Raw genomic sequence first — 19,738 nt, forward strand, 5'->3', positions numbered from 1 at the left:
GAGACATTTTAATTCCTTAAGATATCCAGTTTGGCCTTAGTAAATTGCTGACATTAGCAGACTAAGCTAGAAAACTAGGTATCATTACCTTTAAAATGATAAACAAAGCCTTCTTATGAAGGTTTGGGTAATTGGGTAGGACTACAGGCAAGATATTAAATTGGCTATTGTGGTTTTAATGCAATGCAGCTACTACTCTTGCTAATGCAGTTACCGTTTACCTGATTTTTTTTTCTCCTGTAAATGCAATGGATTTTTTATCGTGCTCTTCTTACGAAGAATCTTAAAAGTCTTCTCATTTCAGGTAAACAATGGCACAAGCAGAAGTCTTTATTACTTACAAAAACAACCTGGGCAGAAGGAAAAAATGAAACAGTATCAGTATTAGTGTAAAAAGCTCTTCAAGGACTTATAGGTACTTATAGTTACTTAAAGAAATACAGTTGAACAGTTTTTTTAGGAATTAGGAATTTAAATTAAATATTAATTACGAAAAAATGAAACAAGAAAGTAAAAGTAAATTGCATTCCATATAAATATACCCCTGTACAAGTAAAATTATTATAAAACTGTAGTTGCCACCTCGAGCATCATTCACTTGAGTTTCAGGCTTTTAAGCTTTTGAGTCCCTTATTTTGAAGTAAAGTGATTACGGCGACCATTTTGGAAATTCCTTTAAGGTCGCTGAATTCACACTATTATAGTCATTAACTGTGTCGTTCACTTCGGGTTCGATGTTTATTCTCTGTCTGTGGTCGACCTAAATATCACTCTGGACCGATTGAATGGACAAATAAGGTACAAGACCACTTTCTGTTAAATAAATAAATGCTTTATGTGCACGTTTGTTGGCTGTGCAGCTACCTGTCTAGCCTGTGCTAGCCACTTCAGCTAGCTAACCTAACTAGATCTAGCTCGCTGCACGCTCAGTAACTGGCGACTGCAGCGCAGGGCTGTCTCCCTAGTTCGACCTAAAGTCGACCAGTTTAACAGACCGTCATGTCAGTTCTGTCTGTTTTATCTAAATTACATCTCTGAATCACAAACGATTGTTAATTAACCAGCCAACTTAGCTAGTTAGCTAGCAGCATTTTCTCGTTAGTTAGAATAAATGTGGCCCCCTGCCTGTCATTTCAGTCTAACTTGCAGCCCACCACGCCACCTCTAAGTTTGCTGGTCTTTTGCTTATTTAGTTCATTGGCTAGCTAAATAATACATTTCAAATGAGATTTGGGAAAAGAGGTACACTAAAATATGCAACTTTGTGGCTGCTCTCGTCCACAAACTCTTCCTTATCTGCAGTCTTCAGGGAATTTGCTGTGCTTGATTTTAAGTAGACCTACAGTGAAAAAAGTGAACGGTTGATGCACACTACGATTGTTACCGTTTAATTCTGTCAAAAATCTCGTAAAGCTACGTTTTGACATGCTGCTTTAAGTTTATGTGCAACGTGAAATGATGAATTAGTACTTCCATACTCAAGTATAAACACAAGCACATATAGTTAGCTCGTAATTTTGTTGTCAAGCTGTTCTTAATTTCCTTCGGTTCTGTTAGTAACCGCACCTGGACTGATTTGCTGTAGCTCCCCCTCTCAGGGTTGAGCTTTTACCCTCTCCACTTGCTTAACGATTTCTGGTACACTAATTCTGTCTAATCCTCACACTTTCAAGTCAGTATGGCCGTAGTAGGCTGCATGTGTTTAATTAGGTTAAGGGTGGGCAACACGATATTGTGATCTTGATAAATGGTCACAATACACTGTTAACCAACAAACGTTCACAGAGTGATGCCATACAAGAAACAGATCACAGAGTGATGCCATACAAGAAACAGATCACAGAGTGATGCCATACAAGAACCACTTTTGGTTCCCTACAGAATTTTTGTATAAATGTGGAGAACCTTTTTAAAGTTTAAAGAAGCTTCTTATAGTATAATGTTCCCTACAAATTAAATGGTTTTCTTACACATCCAAGCCAGGAACCTTTTAGGAGCCTTTAATTTTAGAGTTTTTATATTTCTGTTTCTCAAATTTCATTGCCCTTTTTAAAATATGGCATTACTTGTTTGTGGTCTTTTTTGTAACTTGTTTTAAGTTTAAGAAAAATTCAATATTGTGATGCATTTAATCATAAAAATACCTTCAAGTATTGTAATGTTTTGTTTGCCACCCCTTTCTGTTCCTTTTGCCATACCTGTGTGTGAGCTGTACTTTGATTGATTGATGCCTTTGCAATATTTGCAAAATGCTGCATTTATCTCAAGTATTTATTGTCTCTCATGCATGTTTTTTTAGTATAAATCTATATGTTTATGGCAGTGAAGAGAAAAGTATTGCTTTAAAACATGAGGACTTATTCTCTTATTTTTACCCATTTTTCACTGTGAGTACGTTCAAAGACAAAAAGCTGATGAGGTGCATGCTTGTACCGTCTAGCCTGTTTACCTGGGCAGAATTAAATTTTTTTTAAAATGACTGAATTGAAATATGTGTGTCTGTGCCTATACAAGTGCTCAAGTGCAGTCAAGCTATGCAGTAAATATGTGGCTGATGCTATTGTGTTTGTGGTTGTTGAAGCAGCTGTCCAGTGCCAGGGGTCTGCTGATGCTATGCTGTTGATTGGTATGCCATCCAAGAGCTCTCTAGAAAGATGCATGACTTATGCTTTTCAAAGTCTGCAGGAAGAGGTTCTCTCAAAATGGTTTTGTGAATGCACACTAATTTTCTTTACTACTTATGAGTATATAATACTACCTATTATAAGTATAGAACAGAATGACTGACAAACTGTAATTTGTTAGATGGCTTATTTGCAGGTTGCAGCCTTCTTGCAAAAGGAAAAAAGGAACTTTAGGAATGCACAATAATCCTGGAATTGTCAGTATTGGGAGATAATTGCTCAAAACAGAATTGTCCAACAGAAAAGATTTGGTCAATTTGTCGAACAAAATGTTTGTTATATATTTATTGGACTCTGGAAGAGCAGGTCATCCTGCGCCACTGTGCTAAAATATCACCATTTTATTCATTTTGCTGCATTTGTAACCCTTTATAAATAAATATTATATTTCTCTGTAACTATAGTCCAGGGAAATATAGTTCCAGTGTCTGCATTTAAAAATGGTTTATTTATCTGCAATGGCACGTACATAGATGAAAAACATCAGCCCTCAATTCCCAAGGAGATGCTTCCCTAAATGTCGTGATAATGACTAATGAAGGAATATTGTGCAGCCCTAGTAAGAGTATGTGTGGAAGAGGTTGTTTTTTGTGTCTTCATTCTGCAGAGATGCTTTACAGATACAGAACTACACAACCCCCTGATGTCAATAAATAAGCGACCCTCTTATTGAAATGTTGAAGTCTGTGAGTCCTCAGCCCTTAATTCTTATTCCTCAAACGTTGCTTGCACCCTCAGGGGTACCAGCGTGCGTTCGGACACTGCCGCCATGGACATCACCAGCCGCTGCACTCTGGGTGACCCCAACAAGCTGCCGGAGGGCGTGCCACAGCCTGCCCGCATGCCCTATGTCTCAGACAAGCACCCGCGCCAGACGCTGGAGGTCATTAACCTGCTGCGAAAGCACCGGGAGCTGTGCGACGTGGTGCTGGTGGTGGGGGCTAAGAAGATCTATGCGCATCGTGTCATCTTGTCTGCCTGCAGCCCCTACTTCAGGGCCATGTTTACTGGAGAGCTGGCTGAGAGCCGGCAGACTGAAGTGGTCATCCGTGACATTGACGAGCGTGCCATGGAGCTGCTCATCGACTTTGCGTACACCTCACAGGTCAGCTGGGCTCTACATGCAGTTGTGGACTTTCAGAAAAGGGTTTCTGAAATTATGATGCATATTACTTTAGCATGACATAATAATCTATTAAATAGCCTACAAGAATAAGTGTAAACTCTTTCAAACATATTTTACCCTTATGGGACCAGCTAACTAACAAGTAATGAAATTTTACACCCTTCATCTGTGCACACATCTAAATCATCACACACTAACTTCAAATCACATGTTGTTAAGTAATAAACAAATAAACTGCTTATATGGCTTCTAGCACTGCAAGACAGCTGTCATCTATTAAAGGGCCCATAAACTACAAAATATACATAATACATTTTTACATGACCATTTCCTATCTCTCTTTATCTCTTAGAATTAAACAGGCTGCTTTTGTTACTGTGGTATATGTAAATAAGATCTATTCTGATTGGCTGCCCTGTATCACCCTGTATTTTTTAAAAAGCAATTTTGGCTGAAACACTTCTAATAACTTAAGCATAAATGGACACGGCTAAACTGCTATGGGCTCAATAGGTGGATATGTGTAAAAATCTTGGTTTTCATAACTGTAGAAACAGTGAATTCAAAACAAGGTTCAATATAGTTGCAGCAGTATACCTTCCATATGTGGACTGCTCTTTACATATTACATCAACCTTTTTCATTTCTAAAAAGAGAGGAGAATTGAGTTTTACATGATGTGAACCCTTTAAAATCTATGAAAGAATGTAGCATAGCTAAAAAATAGTCTTTGGCCTACTAGAAGGTTGAATCTTGTTTGTTTTTTTTCTTACGAAGCATGTTTTGCTCATGGATTTGAGGTAAAATTGTGTGAATGTGTTTGTTTCATTGAAATGTTCCTTTCACTGTGAATATTTGTGTACTTTCTTTTTGGAGCATGAAGTTAACAGGCAGATTTTTACTTTACTTTGTAGATGAATATGCTATTTACTCTAGTATGTGATGGTGAAATTAGTGTACTGTGAGGACTAACCCATGTATTTGTGGCGCACAGGTGACCGTGGAGGAGGGTAACGTACAGACCCTACTGCCCGCTGCCTGCCTGCTTCAGCTGGCTGAGATTCAGGAGGCCTGCTGCGAGTTCCTCAAGCGCCAGCTCGACCCCTCCAACTGCTTGGGCATCCGGGCCTTTGCCGACACACACTCATGCCGGGAACTGCTGCGCATTGCAGACAAATTCACCCAGCATAACTTTCAGGAGGTAAGCAACCCACTACCATGTCAGGTGATGAGATTCCATGCAATAAAGCTTGTTCTTTCAGTGCTGACGCTATTGACAGTATACTCAGAAAAGCACACTATAGCATACTTTATCACGATAATGATAAAATATTGTCATTATTGCTCACCCCTTGCTGAAATGCACATCCTTAGTACATAGAAGATTCAGCACATTTTAATAGTATGTTTTCCATACTGAGGTTTCAGTTCCTTTACACCACATAGCAGTGTAAAAATACAAATCAATAGCTGTATATTAATCTAAAATAAAGCGGTGATTCAACTGCATCCGTTTGACAGTTGATTATTTAATTCATTATCAAAAAAATATTATGTTGCTGTCCTTTTTTGTAATTTGGGCCAATTCAATTGGTCCATTCATCATAAAATTTGTGAAAAGAAGCTGGTGTACTCAAATGATGCAGAAAAATAAAAACTGATGCAATTTTTTGGACAGCTATTGTATGGTGTGCTTATTTTTTGGTCAGTATAAAATTCTCAGGCTATTTTGAAGTGTTGAATTGTAAAAAAAAATTTTTAATGTAACATCTGTATTCCAATACTGTGCAAATACTTCCTCTGTATACATTTGTGTGCTTTTTATAATAGTTTTGCATTGTAACAAAACAAAAAAAACATTTAATTCTGAGGGTTTTTTTTTTTTTTAAGAGCAGTGATTCTTAGCTTGGTGCTAATCATCTAAAGCTTGGTGCAATGTGTTGCCCTGTCTTATCTTTTCGATATTGTTCCCACAGTCTCACACACCCTCATATATACACAATTGCTTTGTTTTCTGTACCTTTTGTTTAGCTTGTCATGCCTTGTTAGTGATCATGGTGATGTTAAAGCATTACGTAATACTAAAGGTTAGATATTGCAATCAATAGGATTGCTGTTATATCACTATCAATGAGGGAATGAGAGAACAAGCCTTACTGTGACTTGTATGTTGGTTACCTCAGGCTAAGTATTAGTCAGTCTCAGCATGAGTGAAAATAAGTGGAGTGTGGTATCCCCTGTGCTAAATTTAGCCATGCTCACTGGTCATAAACTGTATTATGTGTCTCCCTTTTTTCATTAGCTTCATGTTTCATGGATGACAGCACAACCCTGTGGTATTTTTAACTCCAAGGAAAGTTTGAATCATTTCCCTGGAGTCAGGTTTACTTTCCAATTTGTGCTACTGATCTTTGGAGCTTACCCTGTAGTCTGCTGCTTTCATTTATTATAGTGTATATAGGAGAAATCAAGTAACTCTTCTGTGTTGTAAACTGATATGCCTCTAAAGAATAGAATAGAATTCAACTTTGTCATTGCGTATGTCACAAGTACAAAGCAACGAAATGCAGTTTGCATCCATCCAGAAGTGCTTAGCAGAAATATAAATATGTGTGTTACAAATGCACAGTAAGTATAGTATATACAGGTTAAAAATATGAGGGGGTATAGACATGAAGGGGGTTATGCAGGTTATAAACAAGAATGTACAGGTTATAAATATGTAGGGGTATAAAGTACTATGAACTATGAATAAATATGAAGGGGTATAAAGTACTATGAACAGGTTATAAATATGAAGGGGGATAAGTATGTACTTATGAACAGGTAGAATATTGACACAGTATATACAATAATGTGCAGTATATACAACAGATGTAAGTTCTGGTAAGTGGTGTTGAGTGGTGTTTAAGTCTGTGTGTTATTGGTGTGTGTTAGGGTACAGTCCAGTGTTATTTGTTTAGATATCAGGAGGCAGAGTTCAGGAGTGTGACAGCTGTTGGAAAGAAGCTGTTCCGGTACCTGGTGGTCTTAGTCCGGAGGCTCCTGTAGCGCCTCCCAGAGGGCAGGAGGGTGAAGAGTCTGTGTGCTGGGTGAATGGGTTCTTTGTTGATTTTCCCAGCCTTCTTCAGACACCGCTTCCTGTAGATGTCCTCTATGGCAGGAAGTGGTGCACCGATGATGTGCTGGGCAGCTTTTTTTGGTCAGGATACTCTCAATGGTGCAGCGATAAAAGTTCACCAGGATGTCTGAGGACAGGTGATTCATTCTCAGACTCCTCAGAAAGAAGAGGCGCTGGTGAGCCTTCTTTACCAGCTTTGAGCAGCTGGTCGTCTAGGTGAGAGCCTCGGAGATGTGGACACCAAGGAACTTGAAGCTGTTCACACGCTCCACTGCCGTCCCCTTGATGTGGATGGGTGGATGTGGGTCAGCGTTCCTTCTGAAGTCCACAATGAGCTCCTTAGTTTTCTCAGCATTGAGCAGAAGGTTGTTTGTGTCGCACCACTCAGCCAGACGATCCACCTCCTCCCTATAGGCTGTCTCATCGTTGTTTTTGATGAGGCCAATCACCGTGATGTCACCTGCAAACTTAATGCTGGTATTGGAACCATCGACAGGCTTGCAGTCATGGGTGAAGAGGGAGTAGAGGAAGGGACTCATCACACACCTTGTGGTACACCGGTGTTTATGGTGATGGTGGATGAGCAGTGGTTGTCCAACCGGACATGGTGGGGTCGGTTGGTCAGGAAGTCCAGTAACCAGTTGCACATGAGGGAACTAATGCCGAAGTCTTCGAGTTTTGTGATGAGTTTTGAGGGGATGACTGTGTTGAATGCTAAACTGAAGTCTACAAACAGCATCCTGACGGATGTATTTTTATTGTCCAGGTGTGAGAGGACAGAGTGCAGTGCTATAGAGACTGCATCCTCTGTGCTCCTATTCTGGCGGTATGCAAATTGGTGGGCGTCCAGGGTGGGGGGGGTGGCAGGATTTGAGCTGTGCTAGGACCAGCCGCTCAAAGCACTTTGTGATGATGGGGGTGAGGGCTACCAGGCGGTAGTCATTCAATCGTGATGGTTTGGAATTTTTGGGTATCGAGACGATGGAGGTGGTTTTGAAGCAGCTTGGTACCACAGCACGGGACAAGGACAGGTAGAATATGTCCGTCAGCACTCCTGCCAGCTCTCCAGAACATGCTCTGAGAACACCTCCAGGGATGCCATCAGGACCCGCAGCCTTGTGGACTTTAATCCTGCCCAGCACCGCTCCTACATCGGTGAGAGAAAGAGTCAGTGGCTGGTGGTCTGCAGACACATCTGCCTTGGTTGCAGTTGTTGGGTTCCCTCTCTCAAAACGGGCATAGAAATTGTTGAGCTCGTTGAGGAAGGAAACATCAGAGGATGTTAGGCAGGGGAGGGGTTGATGGTCTTGTAATCTGTGATAATCTGGAGTCCTTGCCACATACGTCGGGGGTGGGAGTTGGAGAAGTGTTCTTCTACCTTCCCTTTGTAGTGGTGTTTGGCCTTTTTGATGCCCCTCTTCAGCTCAGCCCTGGCTGCACTGTAGGCCTGTGCATCTCCTGACCTGAAGGCGATGTTGCGGGCCTTCAGGAGGAGACGAACATCCCGGTTCATCCAAGGCTTTTGGTTGGGGTACATGGTGATCTGTTTCTGGGTGGTGACACTGTCTATAGTGGTGGAGATGTGGTCCAGTACAGATGAGGCATACTGATCCATGTCTATGTGAGTGAACATATTCCAATCAGTGTTTTTAAACCGGTCCTGGAGCAGAGCATCTGTCCCCTCTGGCGTTTGAATCCGAGTGGTGACGCACTGGTGAACGAATAGAATTCTCCCTCTGCTTGCACATGTACTGTAAACCTTTACTTGTACAACTCTCTAATAGTCTAGCTAATGACTGAACTGTGCTGTTTACAAAGTCTTGTCCTAGTTTAAACTATCCATCCATCCTCCACCACTTATCAGAGTCTGGGTCGCGGGGGCAGCAGCCTAAGCAAAGAGGTCCAGGCCTCCTTCTCCTCCGCCACCTCCTCCAGCTCTTCCGGAGGGATGCTGAGGCATTCCCAAGACAGTTGAGAGATATAATCCCTCCAACGTGTCCTGGGTCTTCCCCGGGGTCTCCTCCCTGTCGGACATATCTGGAACACCTCCCTAGGGAGGCATCCAGAGGCAGGCCTGATAGTTTTCAGGCGCCACGCCGGAATTCCGGCGTACCGATGTGTCTGCGAGAAAAAAAAAAAAAAAGGTTCGCCTAGTGCAGGGGTCGGCAACCTTTTTGACTCAGAGAGCCATAAAAGCAAAATAATTGGAAATTTATTTCAGTGAGAGCCACATAATATATTAAAACGATGGCGACATCTCACTCTAGCGAACGGGGTGTGTGTGTGTGTGTGTGTGTTGGGGGGGGGGGGGGGGTGACGTCATGTCAGTCAAGCGAACCGAAACTAAATCCCGGACGTTTGTGATATTCCACCCGAACATTTTTTTAAGTCTCAAAAATAATATACATTAATTAAATTAATTATTTTCAAAAGCTGATCCGCATCAGAGGGATCAAAGAGCCGCATGCGGCTCCGGAGCCACAGGTTGCCGACCCCTGGCCTAGTGATCTGACCATAGGATCTGACACTTCTCTTGATCTGACTTGTGCTGACATGCGCAGGTTTCACTGTAACCAACACCAAGGCCTAGCCTACTAGCCATTAAGCCAGTCAGAAACAGGGTGGGGCGGGACTTGCTTTGACCAAACAAATTGATAGATTCACTAGGAAATCCCGGGAAATACACGTGCAAATTTTTTTCCACTGTCAACGCGAAACGTATAAACTCAGCCATGGAACACAACTATATTAAGCCTGGGGAAAATGGAACTGAATAGTAATTTTAGGGCTGTAGTATTATTTATGAGTTTGTTGCACTGTAACTGTTTCAAAATATTTAAAATAAATGGTGCATAGTTTGCTATTATATTTTTAAAAGAAATGAATGTGTCCTTGTTCATGTCATTTAGTCAATGGTTAGGCTACTAATCAATTCCTAGTTTACTTTGGAGTATTGTTATTGCCACCTGCTGACCGTTCTTGGTATGGCTGTAGTATCTGTAGTCTCCTATGCTATAGAAGTAATAAGGTATGTGACTAGTTAAAAACAGGTATGGATTCCTGAACAGGCCTGCTAGTCCCAAGAGTTCTGGTAATCTGCACAAGCTTCTGAAATATATGCTTATATTGGGTTTGTTTATCTGAATGTTGTTCATGTATTTCAAGAAAATTCAACACAATCTATCATTGAAGGGACTAATTCAAAAGCAAAAATGCTTTGACAGTAATGAAGATCAGGGTTATACATAGACATATATCTGCGCCCAGGGGCCAACAAGTTATGTGTTAAGTGTGTCGCATACATAGCACCCCCACCCTGCTCACCTCCCGAGCAGAGAAAAAAGTTCAGGCTCAAGAATTTTCCCCACCATCACCCCTGCAGAGGCCAACCTTACCAGATGCCTGAACCACCTGACTTGGCTTCCCTCAATGTGGAGGAGCAGCAGCTCTACTCCGAGCCTCTCCCGAATCACCAAGCTTCTCACCCTATCTCTAAGGGAGAGCCCGGCGACCCTGTGGAGAAAGCTCATTTCGGCCGCTTGTGTCCGTGATCTCGTTCTTTCAGTCACTACCCAAAGCTTGTGACCATAGGTGAGAGTTGGAACGTAGATTGACCGGTAAATTGACAGCTTCGCCTTCTGGCTCAGCTCTCTCTTCACCATGACGGACCGGTTTAGGGTCCGCATTACTGCAGATGCCTGCCAATCTGCTTGTCAACCTATCGCTCCATCCTTCCTTCACTCGCGAACAAGATCCCAAGATATTTAAACTCCTCCACTTGGGGCAAGAATTCACTCCCTACCTGGACAGAGCATTCCACACTTTTCCGACTGAGGGCCATGGTCTCAGATTTAGAGGTGCTGATTTGCATCCCTGAGAAGTGTGATCCCCTGATAGGTGGAACACACCCTCCGGTCCCCTTTCTCAAAAAGCGGGACCACCACCCCAGTCTGCCATTCCAGGGGGACCGCCCCAGATGTCCAAGCAATGTTGCAGAGGTGTGTCAGCCAGGACAGCCCTACAACATCCAGAGCCCTCAAGAATTCTGGTCGGATCTCATTCACCCCCGGTGCTCTGCCACCAAGGAGTTTTCCAACCACCTTTTGTTACCTTAGCCCGAGTGATGGACGGACCCTCGCTCAGATCTCCAAGCTCTGCCTCCTCTAGGGAAGGATCGTTGGTGGGATTGAGAAGATCCTTGAAGTATTCCTTCCACTGTCCAACAACATCCCCAGTCGAAGTCAGCAGCCCCCCAACCCCTCTGTATACAGTGTTGGTCGGGAACCGCTTTCCTCTCCTGAGGTGCCTGACGGTTTGCCAGAACTTTCTCGGTGCCTGTCAATAGTCTTTCTCCATGGCCTCACCAAACTCCTCCCACACCCGAGTTTTTGCCTCAGCAACCACCGAAGCCGCGACCCGCTTGGCCTTTCAGTACCCATCTTTTGCCACCAGAGTCCCACAAGCCAACCAGGCCCGATGGGACTCTTTCTTTAGCTTGACGGCTTCCTTTACCCGAGGTGTCCACCAACGGGTTCGGGGATTGCCGCCACGACAGGCACCTACGACATTGCAGCCACACCTCCGATCAGCTGCATCGACAATGGAGGCACGGAACAGGGCCCACTCAGACTCAATGTCACCGGCCTCCTCTGTTTGCATTCGAAGCTTTGTCGGATGTGGGAATTGAAGATGTTTCTGGTAGGTTCCTCTGCCAGACGTTCCCAACAAACCCTCACAACTCGTGTGGGTCTGCCAGGTCTCTCCGGTATTTTCCCCTGCCATCTGATCCGACTCACCACTAGGTGGTGATCGGTTGACAGCTCCGCTCCTCTCTTCACCTGTGTGTCCAAAACACATGGTCGCAAAGATGACACAACTACGAAGTCGATCAACAAACTGCGGCTTAAGGTGTCCAAATGCCATGTGCACTTATGCACACCTTTGTGTTCTAACATGGTGTTTGTTATGGACAGAATATGGTGGGCACAGAACTCCAATAACAATACACCATTCGGATTCAGAGCGGGATGGCCGTTCCTCCCAATCTCGCCTTTCCAGGTCTCATTGTCATTGCCCATGTGACCGTTGAAGTCACACAGTGAAGCAAGACAATGGAATCCCCGCAGGGGGCACATTTCGGGTACCCCCTCCAGGGTCTCCAAGAAGGCCGGATACTCTGAACTGCCATTTGGTGCATCAGCACAGACAACAGTCAGAGCCTGTTCCCCGACCTGAAGGCGCAGGGAAATAACCCTCTCGTCTACCAGAGAAAACCCCAACGTACAGGCGCTGAGCCAGGGAGCTATGAGTAAGCCCACTCCTGCCCGACGCCTCTCACCCTGGACAACCCCAGAATGGAATAAGGTCCAACCTCTCTCTCGAGAGTCTGTTCCAGAGCCCCTGCCATGTGTTGAGGTGAGCCCAACTATATCTAGTTGGTATCTCTCAGCCTCATACACTAGCTCGGGCTCTTTCCCTGCCAGAGAGGTAACGTTTCATATTCCAAGAGCCAGTTTCAGTAGCCAAGGATTGGAACACCAAAGCCCCCATCTTCGGCCGGCACCCGATCCACAATGCACCGGACCCCCATTAGCACCTCTCCTATGGGTGGTGGGTCCGTGGGAGAGTGGTCCCATGAAGCTCTTTTGGGCTGAGCCCGGCCGGGACCCATGGGTAAATGCCCGGCCACCAGGTGCTTGCCGAGGAGCCCCTCCCCCAGGCCTGGCTCCAGGGTGAGGCCCCGGTAACCATAATCCGGGCAAGGGAAGCTGGGTCCTGATGTTGTTCATGTGGGGTTTTTGGATCACCCTTTATCTGGCCCATCACCTAGGACCTGTTTGCCTTGGGAGACCCTACCAGGAGCTTTCACCCCTGACAACATAGCTCCTAGGATCATGTAGGCATGCAAACCTCTCCACCATGGTAAGGTGGTGATCCAAGGAGAGGATAGTTTTAAACTAGCAGTTTAATGTTGAACCATTGGTGCACGTATAAACGTAGTCATTGAGAAGAGCAAAGACTCAAAACAGGAATACATCTTCCCCTCTTGGCCACATCTTATGGAATTATGATACAAGTAGAGCAAGTTGTCGAGTCAGATCTTAGTGTCCAATGCTAGACTATCAATTTGGTGGATTATGGATTGTGTTGGATGTAGGTCTGAACAATTATTTAATTATTATTGATTACTTTAACATTGTGTGGTTTTCAAATCACAAGAGTTATCATTTTAATTAAATCCTATATTATTCACCATTTTCTTAACAATTAAGTGAGAAAATATTCTAATAACACAGCTAATGAACTGGTAGACTTTCAGCGTTTAAGACAAAGTCGGAAAAAATGAATGTGCTGGTCTTGAAATGCTTTGAGCTTAATTTATAGAAAACAATTTCATTTAAATCACACAACATTGGTCAAAAAGAAATCTCAATTAGATATTTTTCTTAAATTGTTCAGCCTTTTTTGCTATATAGAGGTTAGATATGAGAACATGGTAAGATCAGTATTAGTATAAGGTTTACAACTTCAAAAAACATTGATTTACAAAAATAGGTAATTTATGCTCCTCTTCTACCAATTGACTCTGTCACTAAGGACTGGTCACAAAGTCCTTTTTTGTTCCACATTTAACTGTTTTATTGAAGTCCCTCTCTGTTTAATTAATCCCAGGTGATGGAGAGTGAGGAATTTATGCTGCTCCCAGCCAATCAGCTGATTGACATCATCTCGAGTGACGAGCTGAATGTGCGCAGTGAGGAGCAGGTGTTTAATGCGGTCATGGCCTGGGTCAAATACAGCATCCAAGAGCGCCGGCCACAGCTCCCCCAGGTCACTTGCACAACTATTACACTCTCACTTGTGCTGTTTATAGAGGATTTTCAATGTTCTCCATATTAAAATATATTATCAGCATCCTTTTACTCAGTGATGCAGTGCTGTGGCTCTCTAGGACTGGGGTCTGACTCTCATTTAAATGTATAGTTTAATGAAAATATTTCCCCTTAGCCAAATGTAGTCAATAAGCAAAAACATCTGGTGTCCAAAGGTTGCTTCTTTAGTTTTGCACTGGAGATGTTATGCTGATATAATATACAATACAATATTTTACCCAAACAGTTAGTACATTGTACAGATTGCTTGCCTAAATCGTCACACACTAGTCTGACACCTTGTTGAGCTGTGCAGTAATGTCAAATAGACATTTTGATGAGGGATCAGGTGGTTCATGAAAATAACTGACATGGCACATTGAGAAGACACTAAAATTGCTGAGAAATGCTGGTAAAAAATGGTTAAAAAAAAAAACCTCCTCATGGGAAACTAATCCCCTCTCAATGGGGCTATATAATGATAGGAACCGCATAAACAAGTTATTTACGTTAACCACAGCAAAACTAAAGAACAACCTTGGACACCAGTCATGTCTTGGCTGATCTGCTTGTTCACAATAGGATCTTTATATTTTTATTAATTTTTCTCTCACTACTCATACAGGTCCTCCAGCATGTCCGTCTTCCTCTTCTGAGCCCCAAGTTCCTGGTGGGAACAGTGGGTTCAGATCCACTAATCAAGAGTGATGAGGAATGTAGGTGTGTACACGCTCAGCCAACTGTTATTCAAACATTTCTTTTCAGTGTATACAAGCTGTATTGAGGAATTCCAGTAAATACCACTTGAACAATGCAACATATGACCTTCATATGACACACAAACTGTCTGGCCAACTGTGTTCACAATCCATTGTTGGGTCCTGTAGTCTGAGTTTGTGCAGTTACTCACAGACAGTGAGACTGCTGGTTAGGAGGCTCTCTGTTATCCTCTTGTGGAATGTTGTGAAGATGTAATTGGTAGGTGAGGTTTTTAATGATGTGAAACTTAAGGAACATCATGGATGACTTCACATGGACTGCAGGTAAGCATATGTGGCAATTAAGAAATAAAAGAAATTGTGTTATTGTGTTTTTTTATCTTTTATTTATTTATTTTTTGTAGGGACCTGGTGGATGAGGCAAAGAACTATCTTCTCCTTCCTCAGGAGCGCCCCCTCATGCAAGGACCGCGCACACGACCGCGGAAGCCTATCCGCTGTGGGGAAGTCCTGTTTGCTGGTAGGTGATTCCTCCTCATCTAAATTGTGATTAATACATAAAAGCAACACTTTTGTTTTGTATTGAATCTGCTGAGGCTCAAATTGTTCACCCTTTTATCAGTACATTACTGCATTTAGTGAGGCATGTGATCTGTGTTTGTACGCTTGTGTGAATCTCTCAGTAGGAGGATGGTGTAGTGGCGATGCCATTTCGAGTGTGGAGCGATACGACCCCCAGACCAATGAATGGAGAATGGTGGCATCAATGAGCAAGCGGCGTTGTGGAGTGGGTGTCAGTGTCCTGGACGATCTGCTGTATGCTGTTGGTGGACACGATGGTTCGTCCTACCTGAACAGTGTGGAGAGGTGAGAACTGGATTTACATGGAAGAACTGGAGAACTGGATGTACACCCAGATAAAATAATTTGTCTTATTTAATCTGAGTTGTGCCCAGTTTGTTTCAAATATTCCTTAAATTAAATGTAATTAAGTTAGAGGAGACTCATGGGGGGATGAACAAATAATGAGCCCTGTGTTCAGAGTTGTGGAAGTTCAATTTATTGAGTCTGTGTAATCAGTGTTTTGGTTTGAGGTTGAAAACTTTGATATATTTGCACTGTGATGTTACAAGGGGACATATCATGCTCATCACATTTTAACTGGGGGAAGTCATTGGCTGGAGGTTAGGGAACTGGCCCTGTGACCGGAAGGTTTCCGGTTTGATCATCAGTGCCGACAGTCCATGACTGAGGTGTCCTTGAGCAAGACGCCTATCCCCCAACTGCTCCCCGGGTGCCGTGGATAGGGCTGCCCACCACTCTGGGCAAGTGTGCTCACTGCCCCCTAGTGTGCGTGTTCACTAGTGTGTATGTGGTGTTTCACTTCACGGATGGGTTAAATGTGGAGGTGGAATTTCCCCGTTTGTGGGATTAAAAAAATATCACTTAACTTTAACTTAACCAGCCCTGTGACTGGAAGGTTGCCGGTTCAATCCCCTTGGCTGACAGTCCATGACTGAAGTGCCCTTGAGCAAGGCACCTAACCCCTAGTTGCTCTCCGGGTGCCGTGGATAGGGCTGACCACTGCTCCGAGCAAGTGTGGTGTTCACTAGTGTGCATGTATGTGGGTGTTTCACTGCACGGATGGGTTAAATGCAGAGGTCTAATTTCGCAGTGTGCATACACAGTGACAAATGGTTGTAAATTCTAATTCTTCTAATAGAGTTGGTATTAGAGAGGTTGCTTTTGGAGTAGTTGTTTAGGTTATTCACCATTAAACGACCTAAACCACATTAGTGAATATTTTGTAAAGGAAATGTACAGATCTAGCTTTTTTTTAAAGCCAATTTTGCAGTTTAATATGGTCCACGATATTGTTCTCGAAAGTTTAATTAGAAAGTGACCTCAATGCTGCCATCTTCTGGTTCCTTTCAGGTATGACCCTAAGACTAACCAGTGGAGCAGTGATGTGGCACCCACTAGTACATGCAGGACCAGTGTGGGTGTAGCCGTGTTAGGTGGTTATCTGTATGCTGTTGGTGGGCAGGATGGCGTCTCATGTCTCAACATTGTAGAAAGGTTGGTAAATGGGTATATGTATACATGCATTTCAAGTGTGCTGTAGTTTTGAATGGTGTCTCATCATTTGTCGTATTCTGAACTCAGAGATTTTACAGGTTCAGAGGGTTTATTACAGATGAATAGTAAAGTTCTACTCTGCTGCACAGGTATGACCCTAAGGAGAATAAATGGACCCGGGTGGCCTCCATGAGCACCCGGCGTTTAGGAGTGGCAGTAGCAGTTCTGGGAGGATTTCTGTATGCAGTTGGAGGCTCAGATGGCACTTCCCCCTTAAATACAGGTACACTTCATTTACAGCAAAGTAAAGTAGCCATCACTGTGGCTATATTTTGCATTCTGCTTCTTATGACATGACTGTAATTAGGTTGTGCTCAGTATTAGGGCTGCACATTATATAATTTGTTAACAATATTGGCCATTGCAAATTATGGGCTGTGTGAATGGTCAAAAAGCATAAAATTTAACATAGATTTACTGTAATAACAGTAAAAAGATTAAACAAAAAAAGAAGCATTAATAAAAAGAAGAATAAAAAGAAGAAGAACAGAAGAAGAAGACAGCCCACTTCTGCACATGCATAATTACTGTTTATTTACTGACTTTAACATACTGATGAAAAAAGAGAAAATACATCTTAAAATGTGGCCTATGTATAAATTGTAGCACATGTTATGTGTATTTTGCAGTGTGGTAAACTCAAAAGAAACTTGAACAGAAATTGTGCATTAAAATCTGTTCTCTGTAGATGTTAACTGATTATTTTCACAGAGAAAAGGAACAGAACATGTAATTGGTGTTCAGGATTTTGCATGTGACTGTATATGATATACAATACATGGAACATTTTTATTAGAAACTCTTTCTAAAAGAAACATTGCTTTTCTTTTGTTCTTGATGCCTACAGTGGAGAGGTATAACCCTCAGGAGAACCGCTGGCACACGGTGGCACCCATGGGCACACGGCGGAAACACCTGGGCTGTGCCGTCTATCAAGACATGATTTACTCGGTGGGTGGCCGGGACGACACCACAGAACTGAGCAGCGCTGAGAGATACAACCCCAGAACCAATCAGTGGTCTCCTGTGGTCGCCATGACGTCCAGGCGCAGTGGGGTAAGCCTGGCTCTCCTACAATTTGGTCCAAACTTGCCTCAAGCTTAAGAGCTCAGTATGTTCACTGTATACATTTTTGACATTCATGTTCTAGGTTGGCTTAGCTGTAGTGAATGGCCAGTTGATGGCAGTAGGGGGATTTGATGGCACTACCTACTTAAAAACAATAGAAGTCTATGACCCTGACGCTAACACGTGGAGGTAATTAAATAAATGTGAAACATTTAAATGGATTACCAGCTGAGAACTATAACTAATCGGTTTTTCTTTCTTTTTCCAGGCTCTATGGTGGAATGAACTACAGGAGATTAGGAGGTGGGGTTGGGGTGATTAAAATGACTCACTGTGAATCACATATATGGTAATACACTCAACTGTTCCCCAGCCCCCCCATAGATGCCTCACCATAGCTTGTGCCTCTCATTGACACATTGTGATTCATGAATGAAAAAAAACTACATATGTAAGACTATTACATCTCAAGTCATTGAGATTGCTAAGCCAAGGATATCCATCTGCCACTCTTGCGTGGAGCTGATCTGTGAAGACTTTGATCTGTAAGGCTACAGTTCATTGTTCTTACCATAGTACCTGCCGCTAGCCAATGGCCAGTGTCTGTTCTAGAGATGAAACGGAGAAGCTCTGTCCCTCGCTGCAGTGTCACCCGTTACCAACGGAAGCAATGGTTGCATTTAAGGATACACTTCTCTGGAAGGATCTGTACTGCCAGTTGTTTGACTTTTGCATCGCATTTGAAACTCCTAAGGGTAACCTGAAGTTGGGAGAGTTGGCGTCACAGCCACCTGTTCATATGAATAGTAGATTGTCTGAATGGTGGTTTAATCTTTTTGAATTGGAGGGCACTGTGATATTTTTTTTTTTCTCTAAGGTATTTTCCCACCTGCCATAATTTGGCCCCACGGATCCAGTGATGCATGCTTTTTTGTACAGTGGTGCTCATCGAATTGTAGTAGATGGAACATACAAGCCTATCTTTAGTCACTGCAAACTAATGAAGGCCTGTGCATCAGTAAGCTATTTTTCTGAAGCGGTTTCCAGCATTTCAACACTAGCATTGTTTGGTTTTTATTCCATAGGATGCATCACTGATTCAGTCTGTGCACTTTAACCCATGAGTTCTTTTTAGAAGGAAGTACAGTCACTGTTCTGTTTTAAAAACAGACATGTCAACTTTTTTTTTAAAAAAAAGGTTATGCCATTTACATTGCAAGTTTCCTAAGCAGTGGACCGTAGGCAGAATTTTGGAGACATCAAGAACAAACAGTTTTCAGTGCTGGCCTGCACACTTTGCATCTAAATGTTGAGATTATCTAAATAAAAGGGATGCAATGCATTTTGATCTGTTATACTGTCAATATTCTGCTTGTGGAAAAGGGATTAAGGTGATAATGGTTCTGTTTTATCATAAAAGTAGTAGATATGCATACAGACCCTATTCCAAAAAAAGCTGTTTTATGCAAATAAAAACAAAATGGCAGCGATTTGTAAATCTGCACTGATCTATATTTGAATGACAACAGTACAAAGATATGTAATGTTTTTCCTTATCAACTTCATTGTTTTTTGTTTTGTTTTCATTCTGGAATTGATGATGCCTGCACCATATTCCAAAAGAGTTGGGGTAGGGATTGAAATGTTCGAAAACGGTTGATGTAATAATGCTTAGATAAAAAAGGAAAGGGCTGGGCAAAGTTGTCAAAGCTCAGAAAAATGCATCAGCAAATTTTTTTTTTTTTAGGACTTTAGGGATTTTAGGGATTTCACCTTCTATGCATCATCAAAAGATTCAGGGAATCCAGAGAAATCTGTGTAGAAAGTACAAAGCCAAAAACCACAAAATTAATGCCTATGACCTTTCAACACATCAGATGGCTCTGCACTAAAACCAGCATGTTTCTCAGATGGCGGTCACCACATGGGCTTGGGAATACTTTGATAAACCATTGTCGACAAACAGTCCGTTGCTGTACCCACAAATGCAAGTTAAGACTACTATGCAC

The 19,738-nt window shown here is 42.6% G+C and overlaps 1 protein-coding gene across 1 annotated transcript; it reads left to right on the plus strand.

The window, feature by feature from the left end:
• The first annotated feature begins 683 nt into the window (after nt 1-683).
• On the plus strand, nt 684-19,472 carry klhl20 (kelch-like family member 20). Its single transcript, XM_017718424.1, has 12 exons — nt 684-798; nt 3,423-3,789; nt 4,805-5,011; nt 13,604-13,762; nt 14,429-14,523; nt 14,927-15,042; nt 15,206-15,389; nt 16,458-16,601; nt 16,751-16,884; nt 17,509-17,717; nt 17,812-17,918; nt 17,998-19,472. Exons 2-12 carry the CDS (start codon nt 3,454-3,456, stop codon nt 18,080-18,082), a joined length of 1,776 nt encoding a protein of 591 aa, XP_017573913.1. The 5' UTR covers nt 684-798; nt 3,423-3,453; the 3' UTR covers nt 18,083-19,472.
• Nucleotides 19,473-19,738: the final 266 nt, after the last annotated feature.

This window comes from Pygocentrus nattereri, chromosome 2 (genome assembly GCF_015220715.1).
Source record: "Pygocentrus nattereri isolate fPygNat1 chromosome 2, fPygNat1.pri, whole genome shotgun sequence".
In the NCBI taxonomy this organism is placed as follows: domain Eukaryota; kingdom Metazoa; phylum Chordata; class Actinopteri; order Characiformes; family Serrasalmidae; genus Pygocentrus; species Pygocentrus nattereri.